The 25,300-nt window shown below is 40.8% G+C and overlaps 1 protein-coding gene across 1 annotated transcript in view; it reads right to left on the minus strand.

The window, feature by feature from the left end:
* Positions 1-25,300, minus strand: part of LOC126642863 (homer protein homolog 1-like) — a gene marked incomplete at its 3' end in the record, with an annotated part of 59,035 nt that overhangs the window by 17,807 nt on the left and 15,928 nt on the right. The window contains exons 2-4 of the mRNA XM_050320864.1: positions 24,634-24,765; positions 22,592-22,684; positions 16,278-16,420 (exon numbers count right to left, since the gene is read on the minus strand). Coding sequence (XP_050176821.1) covers positions 16,278-16,420; positions 22,592-22,684; positions 24,634-24,765 — 368 coding nt within the window. The remainder of the gene's footprint in view (positions 1-16,277; positions 16,421-22,591; positions 22,685-24,633; positions 24,766-25,300) is intronic.

Raw genomic sequence — 25,300 nt, forward strand, 5'->3', positions numbered from 1 at the left:
ATGGGTGCCATTATCCTTAAACCCCCAGAGGAGACAGCGTAGGCTAGAGCAGTAGTTTATCCTTGAGGACATATCCTGGATGAAAATCACAGGTACTGAGTTTGCCATGTCATAAACCCAATGCAAAAACTCCAAGGTACTTATTGCAATGAGGGTCTTAATATCTGAGCTGAAATACATCGACAGGTGGGACAGATATCTTGGCATGGTTATATGCCAGAGGAAAGCAACGACCCCAAACATCATGGTGCCTACAGGTTCAAAAACACATATAAATCACACAAGAGTAGTTATTCCTTTTCCACTTTCCCTCTCTCGGGTCCCACCACTTGGGTGCCAAAAATGTCTCAATTTAATGAGACACAGGTCTTTTGTTGAGGATGAGTTATGAGGAAGACCCAAACTCCTCCCTCTAAGCAATTGTAAATCCAAAATTAAGAGGTTCCAATTGTGGAAAAAGGAAAAATAACAGCCCTTTATGAAAAGATATATGTGTATTGGCAAAACAACGAAAGAACACAAATAAAAAAACCAAACAATAATCCCATACCCAAAAATAATCTCCTTCAAAGCAAACAAACAAAAAAAGTAAACAGTTCAGTTTGCACCCTTTGGTGCAATTCTAACCACAGTCAGCAAGGGGAGATGTTGGATCACTGGAGATGCAGAACCTGCAGTGTTCTGTGCCAGCCAGCAGGGGGTGCTGTTGGATCACTGCTGGTCACCTCGTGGGGGACCTCCCTGGTGGGCTTGAGAAGCCGTAAATGGAGGTCTTCCCTCCCCCTCACCGGGAAAAGGGAAAAGGACGGTAAGAAAAAAACAAGTTCTTCCCAAAAGGAACTCACTCTGTCTGTGGTTGGACCATGTGGCATGTCTTCCCCTCTCTTTTGATGTGCACAAGAACCACTGAAAAAAAAAAAACACGAAAATGGAGGAGGGGAAGAAGGTGACCTCCTTCCTGAAAGTTCCTCTCCGATGAAAATCCAAGTAGGTTCCAGGCTGGGTAGAAAAAGGTGCAGGCAAACCGGGACCAGGAGAGGGAAAAGAAAAACAACAAAACCTGCCAGGCAGCCAGGCTGAGAACAAAGCCACCTCGGAGCTCCTGCCACCCAGGCCTTGTCCCAGCTCAGGCAACAACAAAGTCCCTGCTGTTTCCCAGGAGAAGAAAAAAAAACTAAAGAGACCTCCTCATCCCCTCCCCACAGACTCTTGAGTCCCATCGACTTGGAATGTGACTCTGCTAGTCACTTCTTTTCTGTTAGTCCATTGCCCAAGCCACAGCCAACCTGCCCATTCAACATCCCTTTCACACAGTGGGCAAGGAGAAGGGAAAATTCCTGCTTAGTTTCCAAGAACAAGCAAAACCATGACATTATCCACCCCTAATTTTTCCCTTCCCATGCCACCACACTATCAAATTAAACTTTCTGAACTCCATACATACATGCATTATTCTAAACTATATACACATTCACAAATGCATAGGTACAAATACAGATACAGATACAGAGTTATGGCCTGTTCACCCAAAGATATATGCAAGTTTTGGTGCCTGAGCCATCTGTTTGCAAGCTACAGTAGGCTCATATCCTGTATCAAAGTTTGGTGTATATGGGAAAGTAATGCATATTGATCAGTAAACTTTGCATTATTATTTCCATCGCTAAAACCCTTGGAAAAACCCTTGAAAACAAAGGGGTCCAGGAGGGATGGACATGCTTCAAAGAAGGAAGTCTTGAACGCACAGGAGCAGGTTGTCCCAGCATGCTGAAAGGTCAAATACGACCGCTCTGGCTGAACAGGGAGATTTTGAAGGAAATTCGGGGAAAAAAGAGAGCTTATCAATTATGGAAAAAGGGCTAGCTACTCAGGAAGAGTTTAGGAATGTAATTAGGTCTTGTAGAAAGAAAATTAGAGAGACAAATGCACAATTTGAACTCAATCTTGCCACTTCTGTTGAGGATAACAAAAAGGCTTTCTACAGATACATCAATAGCAAAAGGAGGGACAAGGAAAATTTCCATTCCTTATTGGACATGGGGGGGAACATACTTATCCAAGGTAAGGAAAAGGCTGAGGTATTTAACGCCTTCAACGGTAAGACAGGTTGTCCTGAGGACAAATGGCTTCTGGAGCTTGTAGACAGAGATAAGAAGCTGAATAGCCCCCTTGTAATCCATGAGGAAACAGTGACCTGCTGAGCCACTTGGATCCTCACAAGTCTATGGGACCAGATGGGATCCACCCAAGGGTGATGAGGGAGCTGGCGGAAGAGCTCGCCAAGCGACTCTCCATCATTTACCAACAGTCCTAGCTCACTGGGGAGGTTCCAGATGATTGGAAGTTGGCGAATGTCACACCGATCCACAAAAAGGGCTGCAAGGAGGACCCGGGAAACCACAGACCCATCAGCCTGACCTCAGTGCCTGGCAAGGTTATGGAGTAGATCATCCTAGGTGCAATCACACGGCACCTACAGGATAGACAAGGGATCAGAGCTAGCCAGTACGGGTTTAGGAGGGGCAGGTCCTGTCTGACCAACCTGATCTTTTATGATCAGGTGACCAGTCGAGTGGATGAGGGGAAGGCTGTGGATGTAGTCTACCTGGACTCCATCAAAGCCTTTGACACCATCTCCCACAGCATTCTCTTGAAAAAGCTGGCAGCCTATGACTTGGACAGGTGCACTCTCTGCTGGGTTAGGAACTGGCTGAAGGACCAGGCCCAGAGAGTGGTGGTAAACAGTGCTGCATCCAGTTGGCTGCCGGTCACTAGTGGTGTCCCCCAGGGATCTGTGTTGGGTCCAGTTCTGTTTAGTATCTTTATTGATTTAGATGAGGGGATTCAGCCCACCATTAGCAAATTTGCAGATGACACCAAGTTGGGAGGGAGTGTCGATCATCTGGAAGGCAGGAGGTCTCTGCAGAGAGACCTGGATAGGCTGGAGAGTTGGATTGATTCCAGCGGGATGAAGTTCAACAAGGCCAAGTGCAGGGTCCCGCACTTTGGCCACAACAATCCCACGCAGCACTACAGACTGAGCACAGAGTGGTTGGAGACCAGACAAGCAGAAAGGGATCTGGGGGTGCTGATTGACAGGAAGCTAAACATGAGCCAGTACTGTGCCCAGGTGGCCAAGAAGGCCAATGGCATCCTGGCCTGGATCAGGAACAGTGCGACAAGCAGGACCAGGGAAGTGATTCTTCCCCTGTACTCAGCGCTGGTGAGGCCATACCTGGAGTTCTGTGTCCAGCTCTGGGCCCCTCAGTTGAGGTGCTGGAGCAGGTCCAGAGAAGAGTAAACAGGCTGGTGAAGGGACTTGAACACAATTGCTATGAGGAGAGGTTGAGGGAGCTGGGATTGTTTAGACTGGAGAAGAGGAGGCTCAGGGGCGACCTCATCACTCTCTACAACTACCTGAAAGGAGGTTGTAGCCAGGTGGGGGTTGGTCTCTTTTCCCAGGCAGCTATCAGTAAGACAAGAAGGCATGGTCTCAAGCTCTGCCAGAGAAGGTTTAGGTTAGATATTAGGAAAAAATTCTTTATAGAGAGGGTAATCAGGTGTTGGAATGGGCTGCCCAGGGAAGTGTTGGATTTTCCATCCCTGGAGGTTTTTAAGATGAGACTGGATGTGGCACTTAGTGCCATGGTCTTGTAACCGCAGTGGTAGTGGATCAAGGGTTGGACTCGATAATCACCGAGGTCCTTTCCAGCCCAGTTGATTCTGTGATTCTATGATCTCTTGTTGATAAGCCATGGGCCATGATGGACTCAGCTGTACTGTCTTAGAAGGTGTCAGACCCTCGAAGTATCCTGTGACTCACAGTATTACATCATCCAGTGCAAAACTCCCCACCACAGGAGAAGTACCAGAGGCATTCCCACCTGAACCTGAGCATATATAACTCTGAGTTTCAGGGCTTCCCTCATCACCTGGAGTTTTTACCATAACCTCAACAGATCTGGACTGTGACCACAACTTTGACAGGACTGCAACTACCACTTTGACCAATGAACATTGAAATTGCAACAACCATGTCTCAGTGCTGGATCCAATGGATGTCTTGCAGGTCCTTCCAATCTCCTGGGTGGTCTGCAGCCCTGCTCTGACTGCCTCTACCAGCACTGCAGCCTCACTCCGGGGCCACGCAAGTGTCTGCCAGTATTGAATCCCAGTTATCCACTATTTCCTGCCAGTGTTGACTCTCCAACTGTTATTGCCAGGTTTTCCAAGCATGGGGGAGGTGAACCACATGGAAGGGTGGCCATCTTGTCCCTGTCCTGTGGCCACGTTTTTTCTGGGTGGGGGAGGCCATCCACCATCTCAATTTGGTCTGGGGGTTGGGCTTGGGAAGTTTCTCCTCATTGGTTGGTTTAACCCAGTTTTACCAGTATTGTTATTAGCATTTCTTCTTGGTAAAGAGTTATTTTTTCACTTACATACAGGTGTATTTGGTCTCTCTCTCTGTATTGGAGAAACCAGAGGTATTGAATCTGAGGGAGGAGACTTCTGTCCAAGCTCTCCACCCCCTCAAATTGTTTCAAAACGAGACACAGTTCCTCCATTGAATGCGTATCTCTCCGGTTTAGAGAGATGGATGTTGTGAGGGACTGTGTCAAAGTCATTACAGAAGTCCGGATAGATGACATCTGTAGCCCTTCCCTTGCCCACTGATGGAGTCACTCCATCATAGAAGGTTACTAGGTTGATCAGGCAGGACTTGCCCCTAGTGAAGTTGTGATGGTTGTCTTGAATCACCTTCCTGTCTTCCATGTGCCTTAGTATAGCTTCTAGGAGGATCTGTTCCATGATCTTCCAGGGCACAGAGGTGAGGCTAACAGGTCAGTAGTTCCCAGGGTCCTCCTTTCTACCCCTTTTGCAGGTAGGTACAACGTTTCAAATATCATGGAGAGTATCTTGAGAACTACATCAGCCAATTCCCTCAGGACTCTGGGATGTATCTCATTGGGTCCCATAGACTTATGTACATTCAGGTTCCTCAGGTGGTCATGAACCTGATATTCTCTTACAGTGGGAGAGACTTTGCTCCCCCAGTAGCCATCCTGCTGTTTATCCACTCAAGAGGTGTGGGAAGAGATGTTGCTGATGAAGACTGAGGCAAAAAAGTTGAGTACCTCAGCCTTCTCCTCATCTGTTTTTACCAGTTTGCCAGTGTCATTTCTTGGGGGGGGGGAATGTGTCTCAATTTAAATGAGACACACGTGTTTTGCTGAGGATGAGTTATGAGGAAGACCCAAACTCCTCCCTCTAAGCAATTGTAAATCCAAAATTAAGAGGTTCCAATTGAGGGGAAAAAATTGTGGAAAAAGGAAAAATAACAGCCCTTTATTTAAAGATATATGTGTATTGGCAGAAACACAAAAAACCCCAAGTAAAACAACCAAACAATACTCCTATACCCACAAATAATGCCCTTCAAAACAAACCAACAAACAAGCAAAGAAAAAAAGTAAACAGTTCAGTTTGTATCCTTTGGTGCAATTCCAACCACAGTCAACAGGGGGTGCCGTTGGTTCTCCAGAGATGCAGAGCTTTTAGCGTCCTGTGCCAGGGTAGGGTAAACAGCATGAAGGGAAGAGGTTTAAAGTCCAACTTTCCTGAGCCTCCCACTGTACTGAATGTTAAGTCCAGCACAAATGATTCGGCAAGTGCTAAAGTAGAATTAAACAAGAATACTAAAATCTCTGGAGTGTTTCAAAATGGAACCTTTTTTGATTTCTTGACAGGAAGACAGAACATCATTATACCACAGTGCCAGAGAATAAAATCTGCAAAGGTAACAACCCTACAATCTATAATGAGTGGACCACTAGTAATGTTTCATTATGGTGTACTTGAGAAAACAAATCCCAGACATTTTATTTCAGCACTTTCATCCAGCTCCAGCTTCCTTCACTTGTCAAATAGCTTAAGACCTGATAAAAAAACCCCAAAACACCTCTTATATTCTACTTGATTACTGATAAAACTTAATGGCTGTTTGGTACAACTGTGAAATACTTTGATTCTGCTTATGAGTTGTCACTTGTCCACATCTCACCAAAGTGCTATTCAGCAATTTGAATTCATCTCAGCAGAACACCCTGCTATATGATCAAACACAAACTTTGTTCTGCTTACACTACAGTCAGTGACATCTACAGGGATATTAAAGGAACTCAAAAGCTGTGAAATTTAAGAAACTGAAAGCTTCCCTAAAGCATAAAGCTGTTGGAAAATTACAAGAGATGTTGATGTCTATTTAACTGTATTCCCCATTTAGTTCATCACAGGTTGTTTCTGATGCTGCTCAGAGAGAGGAGTCCTTCATCTACTCCAGCATGGGGTCCCTCCCACAGGAGACAGTCCTTCACAACAGGGCTCCAACGTGAACCCTTCCCACAGGCTACAGTTCTTCAAACTGATGCAATCTGGGTCACTTTTCCACAGGGTACAGTCCTTCAGGCACAGGCTGCTCCAGCGTGGGTCCCCCACAGGTCCTACCAGGAAAACCTGCTCCAGTGTGGGGTCCTGTCTCCACAGGCCAGCAGGTCCCTGCAAGGACCCCGTTCCAGAAAGGGTCTCCCCTGAGGTCACAGCCTCCTTTGGGCATCCATTTGCTCCAGCATGGGGCTCCTCCATGGACTACAGATGGATCTCTGCACCCCCATGGACATTCATGGGCTGCAGGGGGACAGCCTGCTCCACCATGGTCTTCATCATGGGCTGCAGGGGAACCTCAGCTCTGGTGCCTGGAGTACCTCCTCTCCCTCCTTCTCCACTGACCTTGGTGTCTGCAGAGTTGTTCACATGTTCTCACTCTGCTCTTCTCTGGCTGAAATTTACATCTGTGCAATAACTTTTTTTTCCTTCTTAAAATATGTTATCACTATCATTCCTGATTGTCTCAGCCTTGGCCATCCTGGAGCCGGCTGGCATTGGCTCTATCAGACATGGGGGAAGCTTCTCGCAGCTTCTCATGGAAGTGACATCTGTATCCCCCACCTCGCTACCAAAACCTGGCCACATAAAGCAAATATATTAATATTTTTGACAGACAAAAGATTCCACTTCTGTGTTTATGTGTGCCTGCCCCTAACCTTTACCTATATCTGCAGGAAGCAGGTGAATGCTATTGAACTTCCACTGCAAGGGGTCTGCCTACCACAGTGCAACAGAAAAGAATCAACACGACACAATGACACAATTGTTTTCAATAACACAACTTCTGCAGGTGGAGTCTAAACACTGTGCATTTAGGCACATTCTGAAATGGGTTACAAATAAGCAACTTTTGACTTTTACTTGATCAATGAGCTTTTACTCTAGTCTTCTGGGGGCTTAGGTTATCTGGATAGGAACCATCAACTGGAGAGTGGGCCAAGTGAATGAAATAGCCCACCAGGGAGCCACGGCAGAGTGACAACAATGCGCAGGAATGTGACACTGTGTTGCCTCTATAGAAAACAGGAAGCACAACTCTAGATCATAATGTTAGCAGGAATTACAATTTAAGGATGGACCCAGTAAAGAGAACTTAGTAAATGAAATCCATCTTCCCCAGGTTTAGATGTGTAAAAGCTAAGAGAAGTAAGTATCCTCAGATGGCACTTCATCAAACCCATCTTGAGTGCCTATCTAGGAAGAAATGTATCAGGCCACTATGGAAGGCCCTCAGGCATAATTTTTTGGCCCCAGTGTCACGTGAATGTGGTAGAACTTAGTTCTCCCACAGAGAACCCAGGCCACAACATTATCCAAAGGAATTACTACCTTAACTAGATTTATTTGTAAAGCTTACCTATTTTCACTTGTTTTCTGAGTTGTTTTTTTTAAGCTGTTCTTTAGCTTGTGGACGTTGAACTCAAAATTGTTCAGTAACACTTCAATTGCTTGTACTTCTAAGGAATATGACAGAGGCATTTTGCCATGACTACAGTAAGTTACACAAGTTCATTCATGTTCTATATATTGATTTTACAAAATCATCCAAAGTTGACAATAAGCGAATCTTGAGATGAGTAAATGTGTTGTTTTAAAGGTAAACCAGCAGGAGAAATGAACCCAACTCAAAAGAGATTATAAGTCAGAATTACAATTTAATAAAAATCATACAATAAATACAATTATACAGACGAACAATTGGTTTTAACCCACAAAAACACAGATGTATAACCCGGTACCCTGGGGCACGAACAGAATAGTGTGTGTTGGCCCCTGTGCTGAGCCCCACGTGGTCCCCCTGAGTCCAAAAGTAAAAGGAGAGGAAAAACCTGTTGATGCGAGTGATAGTCACAGTCTGGTCAAGAGTGGTGGTCACAATCCGGTTGAGAGTGGTGGTTGCAGTCCGATCGAGGTTCTGGTCCTCCTCTGGATCCCACGAGTGGTACCGGAAGTCCCAAGACTCCAAGATTATATACACTCAGGTTCAGGTAGGAATGCCCAGTACCTCCCCCAGGGTGGGGAGTTCCACAGTGGGTGACTGTGAGTTGTGGGTGTGAGGACAGGAACATCCTCCTATCTCACAGGCTTCTTAACACCCAGCTTACAGCCTGAGGGGTCAGTTGTGCTCTGGGCAGCTGCTGCAAATGGTCTATTGTTAACAGTTCCTGGGAAATGACATAGAGGGTGTAGAATACACAGTTTGGGTTACACCCACACAGTGATGAACTGGTCCCAGCTGCTCTTAGGACATTATAATACATAAGAATCAAAATAAGATACTGATGCATATTGTTTTACAGCATACTTTAAAGTGATCAGAAGGCCACAAATCTTCAATTCTCTTAAATTTTCTTTCTCTAAAATTGTGTACACTTTTTAATAATTCCTATGTGGATGGGAATATGTACCCTGAAACCCAAGTCTAGACTACAAGAAGCTTTTAATATTCTATGATTATGTTTTTGACTGGTTTTCTGGGGCATAATTTGAAGAGGTCCATTTTTGGAGAGGCAAAGTACTTGTGTGCAGATGGGTGCAAATTGCGTAATACTCTTACCTGCAGAGCAGGCTGCCATAGGAAAGTCTTGTTACAAGTAGTCAAAATTACAAACTCTGAAGAAAGCCCCTCATCAAGAATTAATCCTAAATGGAAAGTATAAGCAAGAATGGTTCACATTATCTTGGTTGTGATATGCTTTCAGGCATCAACTTCCCTAACCAACCAAGATGGGACAGCAAAATTTGAGCAATCAGACTTTGTGAAAAATATGTTCATATTTGCCATGCAAAACATCCCCTCTGCCCTTGTTTTTCACAAAAGTCTTCTCTTTTCAAGGGTCATGCCTGTTAGAAAATTCACTAGAGGTCCGGGGGATGAACAGCTATGTGGGTTTTTTCCTGGTACCTTCAGATGTTATTGCCTTTCTGTTTCTGTAGAGAATATTTCCTTAAATGGGCAGTTGAAAATATACGCTGAGGTTTCCAATCCAAACAAGGTATGACATTTGTACCTTCAAAATAATAAGTATTTCCACAAATTACTTTAAAATAAAAAGCAATTCCACAAAGTGGTTATTTCGTCTCAAAAATTTTCACTGTGCTTTTTTGTGGAGAACAGTGCATTGAGACCCGTAGCATTTCTTTGGTGTCTGTTCTTGTTGATCCTAATGACAGTTTTCAGTTTTGAAAAAATGTTTCAAAAGACACAAGTGCAAAAGGTTCCTGTAACAGTTGGAAATGCTGACTTAACTTCAGCAAAATTTACTGAGAGATTTCTAGTGTAGTAAAGACAACACCTTGGACTCCTTCATGGTGTTTGGGGTAAGTTCAGTTTGCAGCTTATCCTTACTTACCGGTTGAAAGGTTTCCTATGATGACTCTCAGCAATGTCAAGGACAATGAAAAATGGAAGTATGTATGAAGAAAACATGAGGTATCAACTGTCTACATATGATCTCCTATAACTATCATTTGAATTCTCATTAAAAGATTGCATATTTGAGTTTAGAACTAACAAAACAGCAAATATTCTAAATAATATATGTACAAATCATCCCATAAAAGAAACCTCACAGACACTGCTCACAAATTAAAACAAGAATACATACCTGGTATCAAAATGCATAAAATAAAAAGTAAATTATTCAACTTAAGTACTAGGAAAATCTAGAATAAAGAGAAAAGGTCCTCCACCAATGCCTAAAGATGACAATAAAAAGTCACTGTGTCGTAGGAGTAGACTCCTAAATGGCATAACACATTTGAGAAAACTATTATTGAAAATGCCTAACAAAATTCACAAATGAACATGCCCCACAGAATCTGATTTAATGTGACATACCACGTATCCCAATTTATAGAGGCAATGTTTACAGATGCTGAGGTATTAACAAAGTCTTTTAATGTCATCCATATTTTGGATTGGTTGAACACAATGGATATATTGTTTTAGAAAATTTAAAGTTCCTTCCTTAAGCAAGCGTAGTGGGTTGACCCTGGCTGGACACCAGGAACCTGCTAAAGCCACTCTCTCCCTTCCCTTTGCAACTGAATAGAGGAGAGAAAATACAATGAAGGATTCATGAATTGAGATAAGAGCTGGGACAGGTCACTTATTGATCACCATCAAAGGCAAAACAGACTCAAAGGGGGGATAGTAATTAAATTTATTAGTAACAGGATCAGAGCAAAAGAGTGAGAAGTAAAATAATCTTAAAAACACCTTCCTCCCACCCCTCCTTCTTTCAAAGTTCTACCTCCTCCCCCACAGCGGTGCAGGGAGACAGGGAATGGTCAGTTGTCGTTTATGCCACTGCTCAGAGAGAGGAGTCCTTCCCCTACTTCCCATGGGGTCCCTCCCACGGGAGACAGTCCTTCACGAACCTCTCTGGCATCAGTCCATCCCACAGGCAACAGTTCTTCACAAAACTGCTGCAATGTGGGTCACTTCTCCATGGGGTGCATGAACAAGCTGATGCAGTGTGGGTCCCCCACAGGGTCACAAGTCCTACCAAGGAAACCTGCTCCAATGTGGGGTCCTGTCCACAAGCTGCAGGTCCCTGCCAGAACCCTGCTCCAGCATGGGCCTCCCCTGAGGTCACAGCCTCCTTTGGGCATCCATTTGCTCTGGAGTGGGCTCTGCCATGGGCTGCAGGTGGATCTTTGCACCCCCATGGACCTCGATGGGCTGCAGGAGGACAACCTACTCCACTACGGTCTGCACCACAGGCTGCAGGGGAACCTCAGCTCTGGTGCCAGGAGTACCTCCTCTCCCTCCTTCTCCACTGACCTTGGTGTCTACATTGTTGTTCACATGTTCTCACTCTGCTCTTCTCTGGCTGCAATTTACATCTGCCCAACAACTTTTTTTCCCTTCTTAAGCATGTTATCACAGAGGCATTACTATCACTCCTGATTGGCTTGGCCTTGGCCAGTGGCAGGTCCATCCTGGAGCTAGCTGGCATTGGCTCTGCAGGACATGGGGGGGAAGCTTCTAGCAGTTTCTAACAGAAGCCACCCCTATAGCCCTCCCACTATCAAAACCTGGCAACAGAAACCCAATACAGGTGTACAAGAGTGCTCACTTTTCCCTAAGTATGGTATTTATATAATCTAATTTCAAGCACCCAGTTCACATTGTCTGAATCACCCCTTGGAGTTCTTGCTAAACAAACAGCAGGAAGTAGACAATTCTCATGCTCCAAACTATAACTTCCTTAGATGCACATGGAAGGTGGTGATATTACTTTCTCAAGTGTTGGGCTATTTTTAGTTTTGGTTCTCATCCATTCTCCCAGCCATTAAAATTAGTTCTGTTAATTGCAAAGTTGCTTCATTTTAAGAAGATAAGCAACATGTGCACCTTGACCATTCTCCTAATAGCAAATATGAGTCTTCTTCACCTCTCCTTCCATTACTAGAGATATCTTATGAAAATGTTACAGTTTGAACTGTATTATGCTGTTTTTAGATATTAGGAAAAAATTCTTCACTGAAAGGGTGGTCAGGTATTGCAACAGGCTGCCCAGGGAAGTGGTGAAATCACCATCCATGGAAGTGTTCAAAAGGCATGTGGGTGTGGCACTTGGAGATACGGTTTTGTGCTGAACATGGTGGTGCTAGTTTAATGGTTGGACTCAATGATCTTAGAGGTCTTTTTCAACCTTAGTGATTCTATGATTCTATGATCCTTTCTTTTGAAAAGTACATAGTTATTGATAAACAGATCCAAAAGTAAGGGCAAATATATATTAAAAGCATTACCATCCACAAGACAACAAATGCCCTTCCAGCATTATTCTTCTCACACAGAAGCACCAGTTAAACTTTATTTTTGCTGAAACATAGGGCACAGAAGAGACTCAGCAATAGGCAGGAGTTACCAAGGCAGCCAGTTCAGTGCAGCAATTTAACACATGGAGTGTCATCAACACACAGCAGTATCAAAATGACAGGGAACAAGGAGAGCACAATCCCTTTCTGTATCCCTGACACATGAAAAGCCCAAGGAGTTTCCAATGATCAGGGTGAAAAATTTTAGGGGTTTGGCTTTTTGGCTTGGCTTTTTTTTTTTTTTTTAATCAGGGGCAGGCTTTCTACAGAGAGCACCCTTCCAGCCAGCACAAGCAACTAAGTATATCTACCTTCTTGACAATTTAATATTATGAATGGTCTCTAAAAACATGCCCACTTAACCAGCACTAGCACAATCCTGGAGGGTTCACTTTCCATCTCTTTCATGCATGTGTTACATAGTGCCATTTTAGAGAGCTTTCATTACAGCTAACAATTATATCCAATCAAAGCAGCTGATTTCCAAATTAAATTCTGTCCTCATTTTGAAAAACAGAATGGTGCTGGGAAATAACTGGAATCTTTTGGAATATACATTTCTTTATATGGTAGTTTCCTTCTGATTGAGACAGTGTTCCTTGACACACACACACACACAAAAGGATTCTTTTCTTTCTATTGAAAAAAATTGTCAGAAAGCACCTGAAAGCATTTTCTGTCTGGGTTAAATAATGATATATAAATGTCCTCACTTGAGCTTTTCAGTATTAAAAAACCCCAAAACTAACCCATATGAGTCTTTATTTCTAATAAAACCCTTATCTAATCCAAAATTCAATTTATTTCAAAGAGTTTGAACAAATATGCATTTTCTTTGGTAATAGCCCCAAATATGCTGACCAATTTGGACTGTGATGGGAAATTGAGATAAGATAAGGGTGGTATTATTATTCAGGGGAGAAGAATGTATCCACAAATGTGAAAGACTGGAATGCTGATGACTCAGACAATCCAGGTGCAAGGTGAGGCAAAGTAACCACCCAGGTCCTGAGGGCATGCACACCAACCACCTCAGGCTACAAGCTGAGTGTTGTTTCTTTGTCCTTACACAAATGACTCAGCTGTGATAACTCCCCTCCAGGGGAGCATCAGGACAATTCACACATAGACTGAAGATATTCATCTCTTCTGATGAGCCATAATGGATCCACCTGTGCTGACATAACAGGCAGCTGTAACATCTTAGAAGGTGTCAAAGACTCCTGAAATGTCCCATGGTCCAGTATTACATCATCCAGTGTAGAACTCCCTGCCCCAGGGGAGGTACTTAAGGGTATTCCCACCTACCCTAAACCCAATAAAAGACCCCACTCAGACTTCACTTAACACTGGATTTTCTTCCCTTAGCACACAGGACTTTCCTTACCTGGGGGCTTTCACCACCACCTTGACAGGATTACAACCACTTCAATGAATGAACATCAAAATTGCTGGATCCAATGGGTGTCTTGTGGGTCCTTCTAGCAGCCTGGGGGGTCTGCAGCTCTGCTCTAACTGCCTGTACCAGCAACGCAACCTCATTCCAGTGCTGACTCTCCAACTGTTCCTGCCAGGTTTTCCAGGTGTGGGGGAGGTGAACCACGTGGCCATGGGTGGGTTTTTTCCATGTGAGGGAGGTCAGCTGCCATCTCAATTTGGTCTGATGGGCAGGGCTTGGGAAGTTTCTCCTCATTGGTTGCTTTAACCCAGTTTTATCAGTACTGTTGTTAGCATTCTTCTTGGTAAAGAGGTTTTTTTTTCACTTACATCTGGGCATATTTGGTCTCTCTCCCTGTATTGGAGAAACCAGAGGTACTGAAGCCAAGGGAGAGGACTTCTGTCTGAGGTCTCTGCCGCTCCAAATTGTCTCAAACCAAGACAGGTTTAACCCCAGCCAGCAATCAAGGCCCATGCAACCACTCGCCCACTCCCCCACCAGGGGGATTGGGGAGAGAATTGAAAAGGTAAAAGCTGGAAAACTCATGGGTTGAGATCAAGACAGTTTAGTAGGGAAAGCAAAAGCCACGCACAGAAGCAAAGAAAACCAAGGCATTAATTCACTGCTTCCTATGGGCAGGCAGGTGTTCAGCAATTTCCAGGAGAGCAGGGCCCCATCATGCATAATGGTTACTTGGGAACACAAATGTCATCACTCCAAATGTCTTCCCCATCCCCTTTCTCCTCTTCACTTTATATACTGAGTATGATGTCATATGGTCTGCAAAATCCCTTTGGTCAGTTTGGGTCACCTGTCCCAGCTGTGTCTCCTCCCAACCTCCCATGCACTCCCAACTTCCTCGCCAGTGTGGCAGTATGAAAAACAGAAAGGACCTTGGCTCTGTGCAAGCCCTTCTCAGCAATAACAAAAACATCTCTATGTTATCAACCCTGTCTTCAGCACAAATGCAAAACATAGCCCCATACTAACCACTGTGAAGAAAATTAACTCTACACCAGCTGAAACCAGCACAGCATGATAAATGATTCTCATAAGAATCATCATGAGAAGTGACCTTTGAAATGTGGAGTTATTGTTGGAAGACCAATTCTAGCTAGTGGTACTTAACAGGACAATAAACTGAAACCAGGCAACCACACTGCATACATGCAGTAAATATAAAAAATGCAAAGCATATAAAATTTTTTTAACTTCTACACCATCAAAAATTACAACTGGCTAGTTTCAAAAAATGACTTCAGTCATGGTCAATGTATAGCAGAGCATAGTTACTATATTGTCATACCAGAAAATGTATTTACATATGGAAACTGAGAGGGAAGGTCACATTAAAAAAAAAAAAAAAAACAACCAACAAACACCAGTACTCCTGTGTGGACTTTATCACAGCTCCTTTTCACAAAGATATTGATAGAGAATTCCAACACAAAAACAGTAAGTTTAAATTAACTCGTCACAGAACACTGATATGCAACATGTAATACTACTTCAACATGCGCAGAGCTTTCTTACAAAGCACCATTTCTTGTAAAACATGCAATAGAAGAACTCTTGAGAACTGAAGTGTAAAAATAAACACAATCACTCAGCTAAAAAAGTGTTTGGTTTTTCTCATTTGAAAATGTAAATGTTTAATAGTATTATTCTTTTACAAGAAAAGAGAAGTCTTGAACAATTCCAATTCCATCTCTGCTCATTCTGAATTATCTGCATAACATATCTGACATCCTAGTGTTCCCTAACCTTTGATCAAGAGCTCTTAAACTCTATTTAAACTGATTCAGACCATGTTTAAAAAAATAAATCTAGTATTTCTAACTTTGCTCTAAGTTTATTAAATATTTAAGTTACTCTCCATGATCTCAGTACATAATGAGTTTTATTGAGTGTCCCATGTACAGTCATTTCTGACAGGTGAGATATATCCATCCTAACTAATTATTTGTATTACTAAAAGACAAAGTTTTCTTAAAGAAGAGTACAGTATTCCTAGTGCAATGAATTAAAATTCAGTTCAAAGCAGAATTATACTTCTCTCATGTTTCAAAAAGTTGAAAAATGTTTTCAACTGTGAGCGAACTGTTTAATTAAAGGCTGCTTTAAATTTTATAATCCATAAGTGTTGTAAGAGTCCCTTTTCTTCCAACAACTCATTGATGAAAGACTGACATCCAATCCTATCATTCATTTAAAGAAAATGTGTGCAAAAATATTTAAATTTGAATATTCTAAGAAGCAAATAACTTTACTAAGATCTCAAACATTGAAATAATACTTCCTGTTAAAGGGACACCTGCACTAACCAGTGTTCAAGGGCTTGCATTCAGCGGATTAAACTATAAAATAGTGTTCCCCAAAATGTTATTCAAAGAGATTTCCTCATGTTTGTTTTGGTTTGGTTTTTTTTGTGAAAACAAAGATTATAATGCAAATAATTTAATCCTTAACTTTGCTAGGTGGAAGCCATGACATGAGAAAAGGTCCCTTTAATGAGGAAGGAGATAAGTATCATTTAATGAGAATGTGGGAATGGAATCTGTACCTATGGGTAAATGGCAATGCGTTCTGGGTTGGTTCAGCCCTTGGTTCTGAGTTCTGTTTCACTTCCGGCATCACTGTCTCGCCATCTGTCCCATTAATACTTTGTGGCGTTAAAAGAGACTGAATGTCCCCTCCAGCTGATTCCTTAAGTAAAACAAACAAATGACACATTAGAATTACCAAGGAACATTGATGGTGCATTCAGTTTCACCTATGAGCCATCTGTAAAGAAAACTTATTCAGCATAGTCCTCGCAAAACTTTCATAGACACGTCAGCCTGGCCTAGCTCTCACTGGTCATGGTATTATCTGGGAAGAACACTCCAGTTATACCCAGGCAGCTACACCTGAAAAACTTACTGACTTTCTTCCTAGCAGAAGGTACTGGTGCACTTTTAATCAGCTCTCATTATGCCAACACATACATTTATTTTTTGGCCAACAAACACTATTTTTCAATTTCTAGTCACTGAAAAGTGCTTCCTTTAAAAAAAAACAAAGTACATTGTGTAGCCCACATCCTAAGTTAGAACATTATAGGCTTTTCAGTCCCTGTATGTGGTTTAATTTTAATATTTTCTTTACTATTATATAGTTTTCCAAGTAATGATTTTTGCAGGAGATAAGCGAGTCATATAAGTTAAGTAGCTCATTTCAATTTCAAAATGTCTTAGTAGGCTTTTAATAATCAAGTGGTAACGTTTAACTCTAAGATAGTAAAGTTTCATGAATAGAATTCAATGGATGTCATGGAGGGATGACCATCCAGCAGAGGACTGGCTGAATGACAATATTTCCAAAAGCTAAGCAACTCCTATAACCACACAGCCTTTTACCATCTACATAGAGAAGAGATAAGACTGCTATTTACTGTGATTAAACTGAAGCACAAGCACAGTCTCTGGAAAGCCAGAAAACCGAAGAACAGCAATCTCAGAAGAAACTGCAAGTATCTGAAGATGGTCATGATCTTACAAGATCAGGGTCTAATTTTAAGCCTCCACTTGTAGCCTTCAACCAGTTTACAAGGATAAGGCTTTTTGAAAGCCAATACTGAATTTGATCCTATATCTCTAAGAAATGTTGCCCTTGACTTGGCCAGATGGAAAAACTCAATTCTTTTAAAGAAAATAGGATCTGTCTGTCATTATCACCTTCTACAAAACACTGGTGTCAACCAAAAATATTGTTCAACATTTTCATTACACTTTAAATTATATTAAGCATTTGCAGCACAACAATTGTCAAAATTTTGCTTTTATTCTATTGTATTTCTCACATAGCAAGAGATATATCTCACTCTGCAACTTGAATTATTGAGTAATACAGGGTTATAGTAAAACATTTTAATAATGACTTCAAGTTCTATTATATTTAGCATTCCTCAAGTTATACAATGCACATACACAAGTGTCTCCATTCTGCATCTTATTAAATTCCTACTGATTAAAAAGCAGGAAATAATTAGCTTACAGTGATTTATTACACAAATATAAAGTGTTATTTAAAATATAAATGTAATTTATTTTTTTTAGGAATGTAAATTGTTACCCACTTTTGTGAAGAAAGTACTTATTTTATACTCAAAACTATTACCTTAAGTGTTAATACTTTAGATGTCAAAATTAAATACTTTTAGACAACAATTTTACTGAACTGAAACTGAATTGAGATTAAAGTGTCAAAGGAGAGCAGAACTGGCAAGATAATCAGGCACATTAATTATTTTATACAAATTATGTGGGTTTGTCTATTATTATCCTCTGATTTCACTGCCATTAAATGAAAGGCATTATGAACCCAAGAATTTCTTTATGTCCTCCTCTTACTACACTAGATGTTCTAAAAAACATATAACACATCCCACAAAATCTGACTTGCTTGTATCTTTAACCTAAAATTCCTACCACACTATTATTAGATACATAAAGCCAGAGCTTTATTAAAATATTTAAAGTATGAATGCATAAAAACTATTTCAGTAGAAGAAATACAAATGTGTAAGTTCCATCTAGGTTTATTTTTCAGTAAAGAACTTTCAAAGATGTCTAGTTTGAATGAAATTCAAGTGATAAAGATTAATGCAGACAAACATCAGTCTATATAGTACCTAAATGTTTGCTTTCTGCAAATTCACAAGGGGATGATCTGCATATACAAGAGAAGCATCAGATTCTACTGTATATTTCTTCCACCAATACAGGTTAATCAGTGCTCTCACACACTCACAACTATCCATGCCTGGTAAATAATTTTTATTTAAAATATTAAAATGTTGTGATACTAACATTTTTCAGGCAATAGTTATTCCTAATATTATAGGAGGGTCTCAGAATCACAGAAGAAAGAAATAGATTATTTTTGTTTACTTTACTCACCACACAATTTCAGAAATTACTAGCGTTCTTAATCTGAAATGACTGGGGTCACAAGAAATACCTGAAGAAAGATTCTGGCTTGGAAAAAAACCCCAAGAACTGCGGTTCAGACTCCAGTTCTTCGGTTGGTTGTAAAACTGATGGGGTGAGGGTGCAAACCCTATTTGGTTGTGTACTTGAACCTAATTAAAATTAGTTTAAACAATAAAGGGGAAAAAAAAACCCGGTACACACAGTTTTCAGCCTATTGATTCACTCTACTCAGGGAACTCCAGATCCAGGTTTTGCACTTTCAGTGCATAGGCAAGCCTGTAACTGAAAATAGACCACGGGTGGCTTGTCACTGTAAGATCCATGAGTTTATGACATGAACAAAATAATGCATTTTTTTAAGCAGTACTATGAGAAATGTAACATATTTTATGTAAGTTTTAAAAGCATATTTTCCAGTTTTTATATGCAGTATCTTCCTACCTATTAATTTAATGCAGAATGATATCTGCAAATCCAATACAGCAGAGAGATTAACAGTAGAGGGATTAACAGTAGCTGAGCTACTGCTATGGAGCTCACTACTCACACGCTACCTCCCAATGCCTTTCCTGTCAAAACTTCCTTTAAAAGCAAAGTTCCTATAAAGTCTTGACTGACTACTGAAAATATCTCTTCTTCCTCTTTTCCTTCCCTTCTCTGCAAAGGATCACTATACAAAAGGGAAAAAAGGGCTGTAAAATGATTGAGAAAGGCAATACTGGAATTATGTGCCTTGCAGCCACTTTTTGGCAGATAATCAAAATGACAACAACTGTTCCTTCAAATGTCTCTGAGGTCCTACCTTCCCTCCCCACTACCGAGCACCTGTCTTTCCCTCAGACATAAATTTCTTCAAATAAGCTCCAGCGCTATGGAAGCGCTGCAGTCTGTCATGAAGTCATCACTCCTCATCTGCTCCAAACTCCATTCTTTCTGAAGAACTAATGAGAAGCATTATGTGAAGACTGCCAATGTGTCAGGACTTGCACTAACTGTATTTTGAAATAACACCCTAACTTATCAACACAGCTAAAAGCCAAGAGATGAAAAGTAAGGCCTGAATATGAAATTATTCCTAAACATGTGGTAAATAAATCGCAGTTCTCAATGTGTATTATACAATTGCTCAAGATAACATTTCTATAGTTGCCTACAGTATAAAATGTTAGGCTCCAAATAAAAAGGGAAATCTGGAAAATAAACAATATTAATAGTTCATATGGATTAAGAAAAAGCTTTAACCCTGGACAACTGCTAGACTAAAGAATCTGAATGAGTAGCTCAAATTTATGTCCAAACCAAATAAGTCACTCCATTCAACAGTTTCAGATTTAACTTCTGAGTGCAGATTATTAATCATCATGTCAGAAGAGAAGCAGAGTAGTTGTTGTGCCTATAATATAAGCAACAACTAGAGGCCTGGCTGAAGCATTTCACTATCTATAAAGCCCAAGTGTATACTAATGTGAGAGACTGAATTTGGGTTATTTATTAATTGGGTCGAATCAACCAACTTCTGTGTATGTGTCAGGGGAGGGAGCCAGGCCTCTAGTATTGGAAGACACATGGTCTGCAGCCAACATGGCAGCTCAAAAGGTACATGGCACCAGAGCCATGTGGCAAGAGCCTGTAAATCAAAAAAAGTCCACCTTGTAGCCTGCCCACACCACACCTCCTAGAGCCTCTGATTGGCTGACTTACTCCTCACTCTGGCTAGGAGGGCACTGAGTGGTCAATAAACTGGTGGTCCCGCGTGGGAGGGGTGGCCACAGTGGCCAGGGCATATAAATATAGGTGCAGAGGGGCTCCACTTTCCTTTCTTTTGCAGGGCCTGCTGCTTTGTAACTCTTGGCAGTAACTATTTTTTGCTCTTCTCCTCTCTTTCTTTACTCCTTTCCTCTCTTAATTTCTGTTTTTCCTTTACTCTTTTTTTCCTCTCGTGGGTAACTTAAAACCAATGGGTGGTATTTCACTAGGTTATGTGGGTTGGTTACCTGGGAAGCATCATCTTCTCAGATGGTAAGATTGATGCAGAAATAGACAACAGGTTAGCAAAGGCATACAGAGCTTTTGGTAAACTCCATAAAAGAGTGTGGCAAAACAAACACCTGAAGAAAAGTACTAAGATCAGGGTTTACAGAGCCATTGTACTGTCTACTCTTTTATATGGATCTGAATCATGGGTCATTTACCGCCACCACTTGCATCTCTTAGAATGCTTCCATCAGCGCTGCCTCCGTACAATCCTAAACATCCACTGGACTGACTATGTGACCAACACATCTGTCCTTGAACAGGCAGCAGTCACGAGCATCGAGGCCATGCTGCTGAGAACACAGCTGCGTTGGGCAGGGCACGTCTCCAGGATGCAAGACTACCGCCTCCCTAAGATCGTGCTCTATGGGGAACTTACCATCGGCTGCCACAAGAGAGGAGCCCCAAAGAGGAGATACAAGGACTGCCTGAAACAATCCCTCAGCCTTGACCATATTGATCATCACCATTGGTCTGCCCTGGCCTCCAATCGGGAGGCCTGGAGACACACCATCTATAACACTGCTACTGCTTTTGAGAACACACGCAGGATCACTCTCGAGGAGAAAAGACAACGCAGAAAGAATCACGTCTTGTCAATATCACCTGGGGAGTCTTTCTGCTGTACCTTCTGCAACCGGACTTGTCTATCTCGCATTGGCCTTTTTAGCAAGCGTGGGTAGAGCCCTTCTCAAATCTTCGTTCGCGAAGCCTAGCCATGATGATGTGGGTTGGTGTTTGCTGGGTGCTTTAGCGTAATGCTTCTCCTTAATTGTTTGTTACTCTTGTAAAACCTTTTGCCAAAATGATTATTTTCTCACTAAATTAAAAGAAGTCCCTTGGGAAATGCATGTTGCATGTTCTCTTTATGTGAATTCAAAGTATCAAAGAACCAAAGGCTCTGCAAAAGTTTGTGTGGGTAAACTCTTGGGAGTCTTAAATATAAGTAAAACACCCAGGTAGCCCATGGCTTGAACCCGGGGCTTTACAACTAGGTTATAATACTTCCATTATTTATGTATTTATTAATGGAAATTATGAGAAGTTTAGAGACAGTCAAGAAAACTAATAAAAATTAATGCCTTATTTTTTCCTGTTACAGTAGAGCAAGCATTTTCCCTTTAATAGCAAAAGCCAACCTAGCACTGGGGCAAAATGCCTATTGGGAAAACATGAGGTTGGATCATTGATTATTGTTGTGGTTTCCACTGACTTGGAAAGACAACAGTAGCAGCTTTCTGGTGGCAATAAACCTATTCGTACAGCATGTTGCAAACTGACTGCCATCCTTGTTCCATCAAAGATCACAAGCATACTGCAGTGCAAAGCACTCAAGGGATGCACTATTCAATGAATGAGGATGCACTCACCAGAAAAAAAAAGACTCAGTTGCATTAATCCTACTCAGCTCAGGAACCTCTGCTATGGTTTTAAAGCTGCTTCATCCTCCAAGAGGAGGAATTATTTTTGTGTTCACTATTGCTTCAAAAAGTAAAAAAACTTCAATTTTTGTTATAATCAGTGCATTGCCTGAAGTTTCATAGATACAATAAGAAAAACCCCAAAGGGTCTTTAGATTTACTTACATAACTGCTCACTATCTTTACTCATAACATATTTTCTGGGGAAAGCTCAAAGAAGGGGATGAGAGTAAACAAAAGGACAATTTCATATTAAAGCAAGCCCCTTTGACACTTCAGCAAAGTATATTAAATGCATTCTTAGACTTCTTGACACTTCTTGCTGACTGCTGAGAGGATTCAGGGAAACTGTGAAGTACTCTGTTAATTTTTAATACAAGATGTGTATAAGATACAGTAAGTAGAACAGACTATGAAGTACTAGGCTTAAATCAGGCAATAAGACTCACTTGAGAGGGTGTACTTGTTAGCTCCATCTTTTCTTGGGATTTTTCCTTTGCTAGTCGTGCAGCTTCTTTGAATTCCTGAAATTTTTCTGCAAACTGAAGGTACACATTTAAAAAAAAATGGTGAAAGAGTAGGTGTTAAGTAGTTAAATTACACGCAGAACAGAATGCTGTACTTAATATTTTACAAAGTCAAATTCTGTTGGTAGAATTTTTTAATTTTTCTCCTTATTAGATACTTATTTAAGGTAGTTACACAGTGGCATATCTTTTAGACATAATGTACTCTGTTTATATGACAGGAAAATTGTGATGCAAAAAAAATTTAATTTGTTGCTAATAGTGTTAAAAAAACCACCTCATATATGGCATATAAAAGTGATAAACTGCCTTGCACAGCTACTTTCAGATTCAGGTTTTACTGTTTTCGTGACAACAAATGATCTGGTTCTGAAGCCTACTGTGGTCACTATTAGCCTAGAGCCTTCAATGGGCTTCATTCTTTCATGACTGAAAGAACACTAATTTCTTCCCAAATTTTAACAACATTTATAATTTTAGTAGCTAATTAAGAAAGCAACAGTGGGAATATTGAGTAAAGTTCATTTCTTGATTGTTCATTGACATGAATCGAGTTAAAGAACAAATTCATTGAACTAAACACTCATATATACCAAACACTAAATACAAGAATTTCACATTGAACTGCCATATGAAGCTTGATTTCTCTGCTACACGTACCTCTTCCAGAAAATAGCTAAAGCAACAATTTGGAAATGCACCCTTAAAATTGATAAATTAAATCAATTTATTAACAATAGGGCCTAGATTCTCTGGCTAGAGAAAAATCTCTTCAGCAGCAGCATACAAAGAAATTGTTTTGCACTGCATGTATTCAAAAGGAATGATGGCTACTTTTGTGTGACTCAATCTCCTCAACTATTTTCAATCAGGACTTCACTTCCTATTCTACCTTATTGTCTTTAAACTACTTCTCCTGGTAGGCTATTAGTTTTTGAGGAAGTATAATTTCTCTTTACTGGTATCCTATATTTCGGTTGTCAGGTTATTTTAAAGCATATGTTTTCTGAATATAGAAGGAGACAAAATATTCCATCCAGAAACTCTAATTCAGTATCAAAAAAGGCCAATGGCATCCTGGCCTATATCAGGAACAGTGTGGCCAGCAGGACTAGGGAAGTGATTCTTCCCCTGTACTAGTCACTGGTGAGGCCACACCTGGAGTATTGTGTCCAATTCCAGGCCCCTCAGTTTAGGAAGGATACTGAGGCACTGGAGTGTGTCCAAAGAAGGGGAACAAAGCTGATGAAGGGTCTGGAGCACAAGTCCTATGAGGAGCACCTAGGAGGTGCTCACAAGAACCATACCATCAGTTTAGGTAAAAGGAGTTACTGCTTTCCTTGGATTAAGGTGGATTTCCCTCCTGCACAAGTAGACCACAAAAAACACTCGTAGGGAACTGAGTTTCTTTAGTAAAACTATCAACTTTTGTATTCCAACAAGAAAATGTAGTTTTCTTTCACATTGAATATTTTTCCCACTAGCTTTATTTTCAGCTTGCACATGTTGAAATATCTGTAATTTGGTGCACTACACAGCAAAAAAGTGAAAGAGAATGTGACTTAAAAGATAAAAATGCATCAGACTATCAACAGTTGTTTTCTAGGAGATCTAAACACGGAAGAAACACTACATAGTCTACTCTCTTAAATTCTGTAATGAAAAACTGTAATGGAAGAACAACTTTAAGGAAGAGAAACTTAATAACCTAACAAGTGAATACCTAGAAAGAATAAAGAGCATATACTGATAACTTGAATCTCCCTACTTTCCACAATCAGTTAAAAGAAAATTCATAGGCAACAAAGTGTTATAACAATAGTCTTGTCTTTTTACATTATAAGGATGGATACAGAACATTTATTGTAAACTATTTTAAAATAACAACAGTAGTGAACACTGAGTCAAGATACAAGCAGCAAAAGTATTTGATTGGCCAAATAGTTGTCATTAGTCATACTTACTTTTGAAAGGTGATGTTCAGATGAAAATCCCAAGCCATAGACTGTATTTGCCCTACTGTCTGCCCATTGACCAAACTTCTGGGATGTTTTTGTAAATGTCATGTTGGGGGTGATAGTGCTATTAATTATTGCCTGAAAAAAAAAGCAATAGTGTTAAAAAAGGGGTTCTGTTGTTTTGATTTTTTAAAAAAGGCTACTCAATATTTGAAAATGCCAGTATTATAGAGAAGTATCTCTGCACACTGAGACAAAAGTGCAGCTAGGGAACAATTTCTAATTCAATCACAGCTAAAATTACAAAAGCATATATTGGTATACATTCTGTAAAAGGAGCAAAAGGGGAGGGGCATCTCTGCAATTACAAGTAGTCATTGAATAGTCAGCATCTAAAAAAAAGAGTCCTTTAAAGCATCCACATAGGAGTAAAGTTTGTCTTTTGTCTCACAAGTGCATTTCTTTGTTCCCTAAGGCAATGTCTCTCATGATCCATTTTAAGTTGCACCATTTCCTTCCCCCGTTGCATATGCAATACTCACTGAAAAACGTGATAAAACAAGAAGCAGAATTTATTTTTAAGCTTTTGCATTGCACAAATCTCTTTTTTCATTTGTACATACACAAACATGACTAACAGTCATACACCAACTACAGAAGAAGAGCTACTCTT

The sequence above is a fragment of the Myiozetetes cayanensis genome, unplaced genomic scaffold, assembly GCF_022539395.1.
Source record: "Myiozetetes cayanensis isolate MyiCay16 unplaced genomic scaffold, myiCay2020 scf259, whole genome shotgun sequence".
In the NCBI taxonomy this organism is placed as follows: domain Eukaryota; kingdom Metazoa; phylum Chordata; class Aves; order Passeriformes; family Tyrannidae; genus Myiozetetes; species Myiozetetes cayanensis.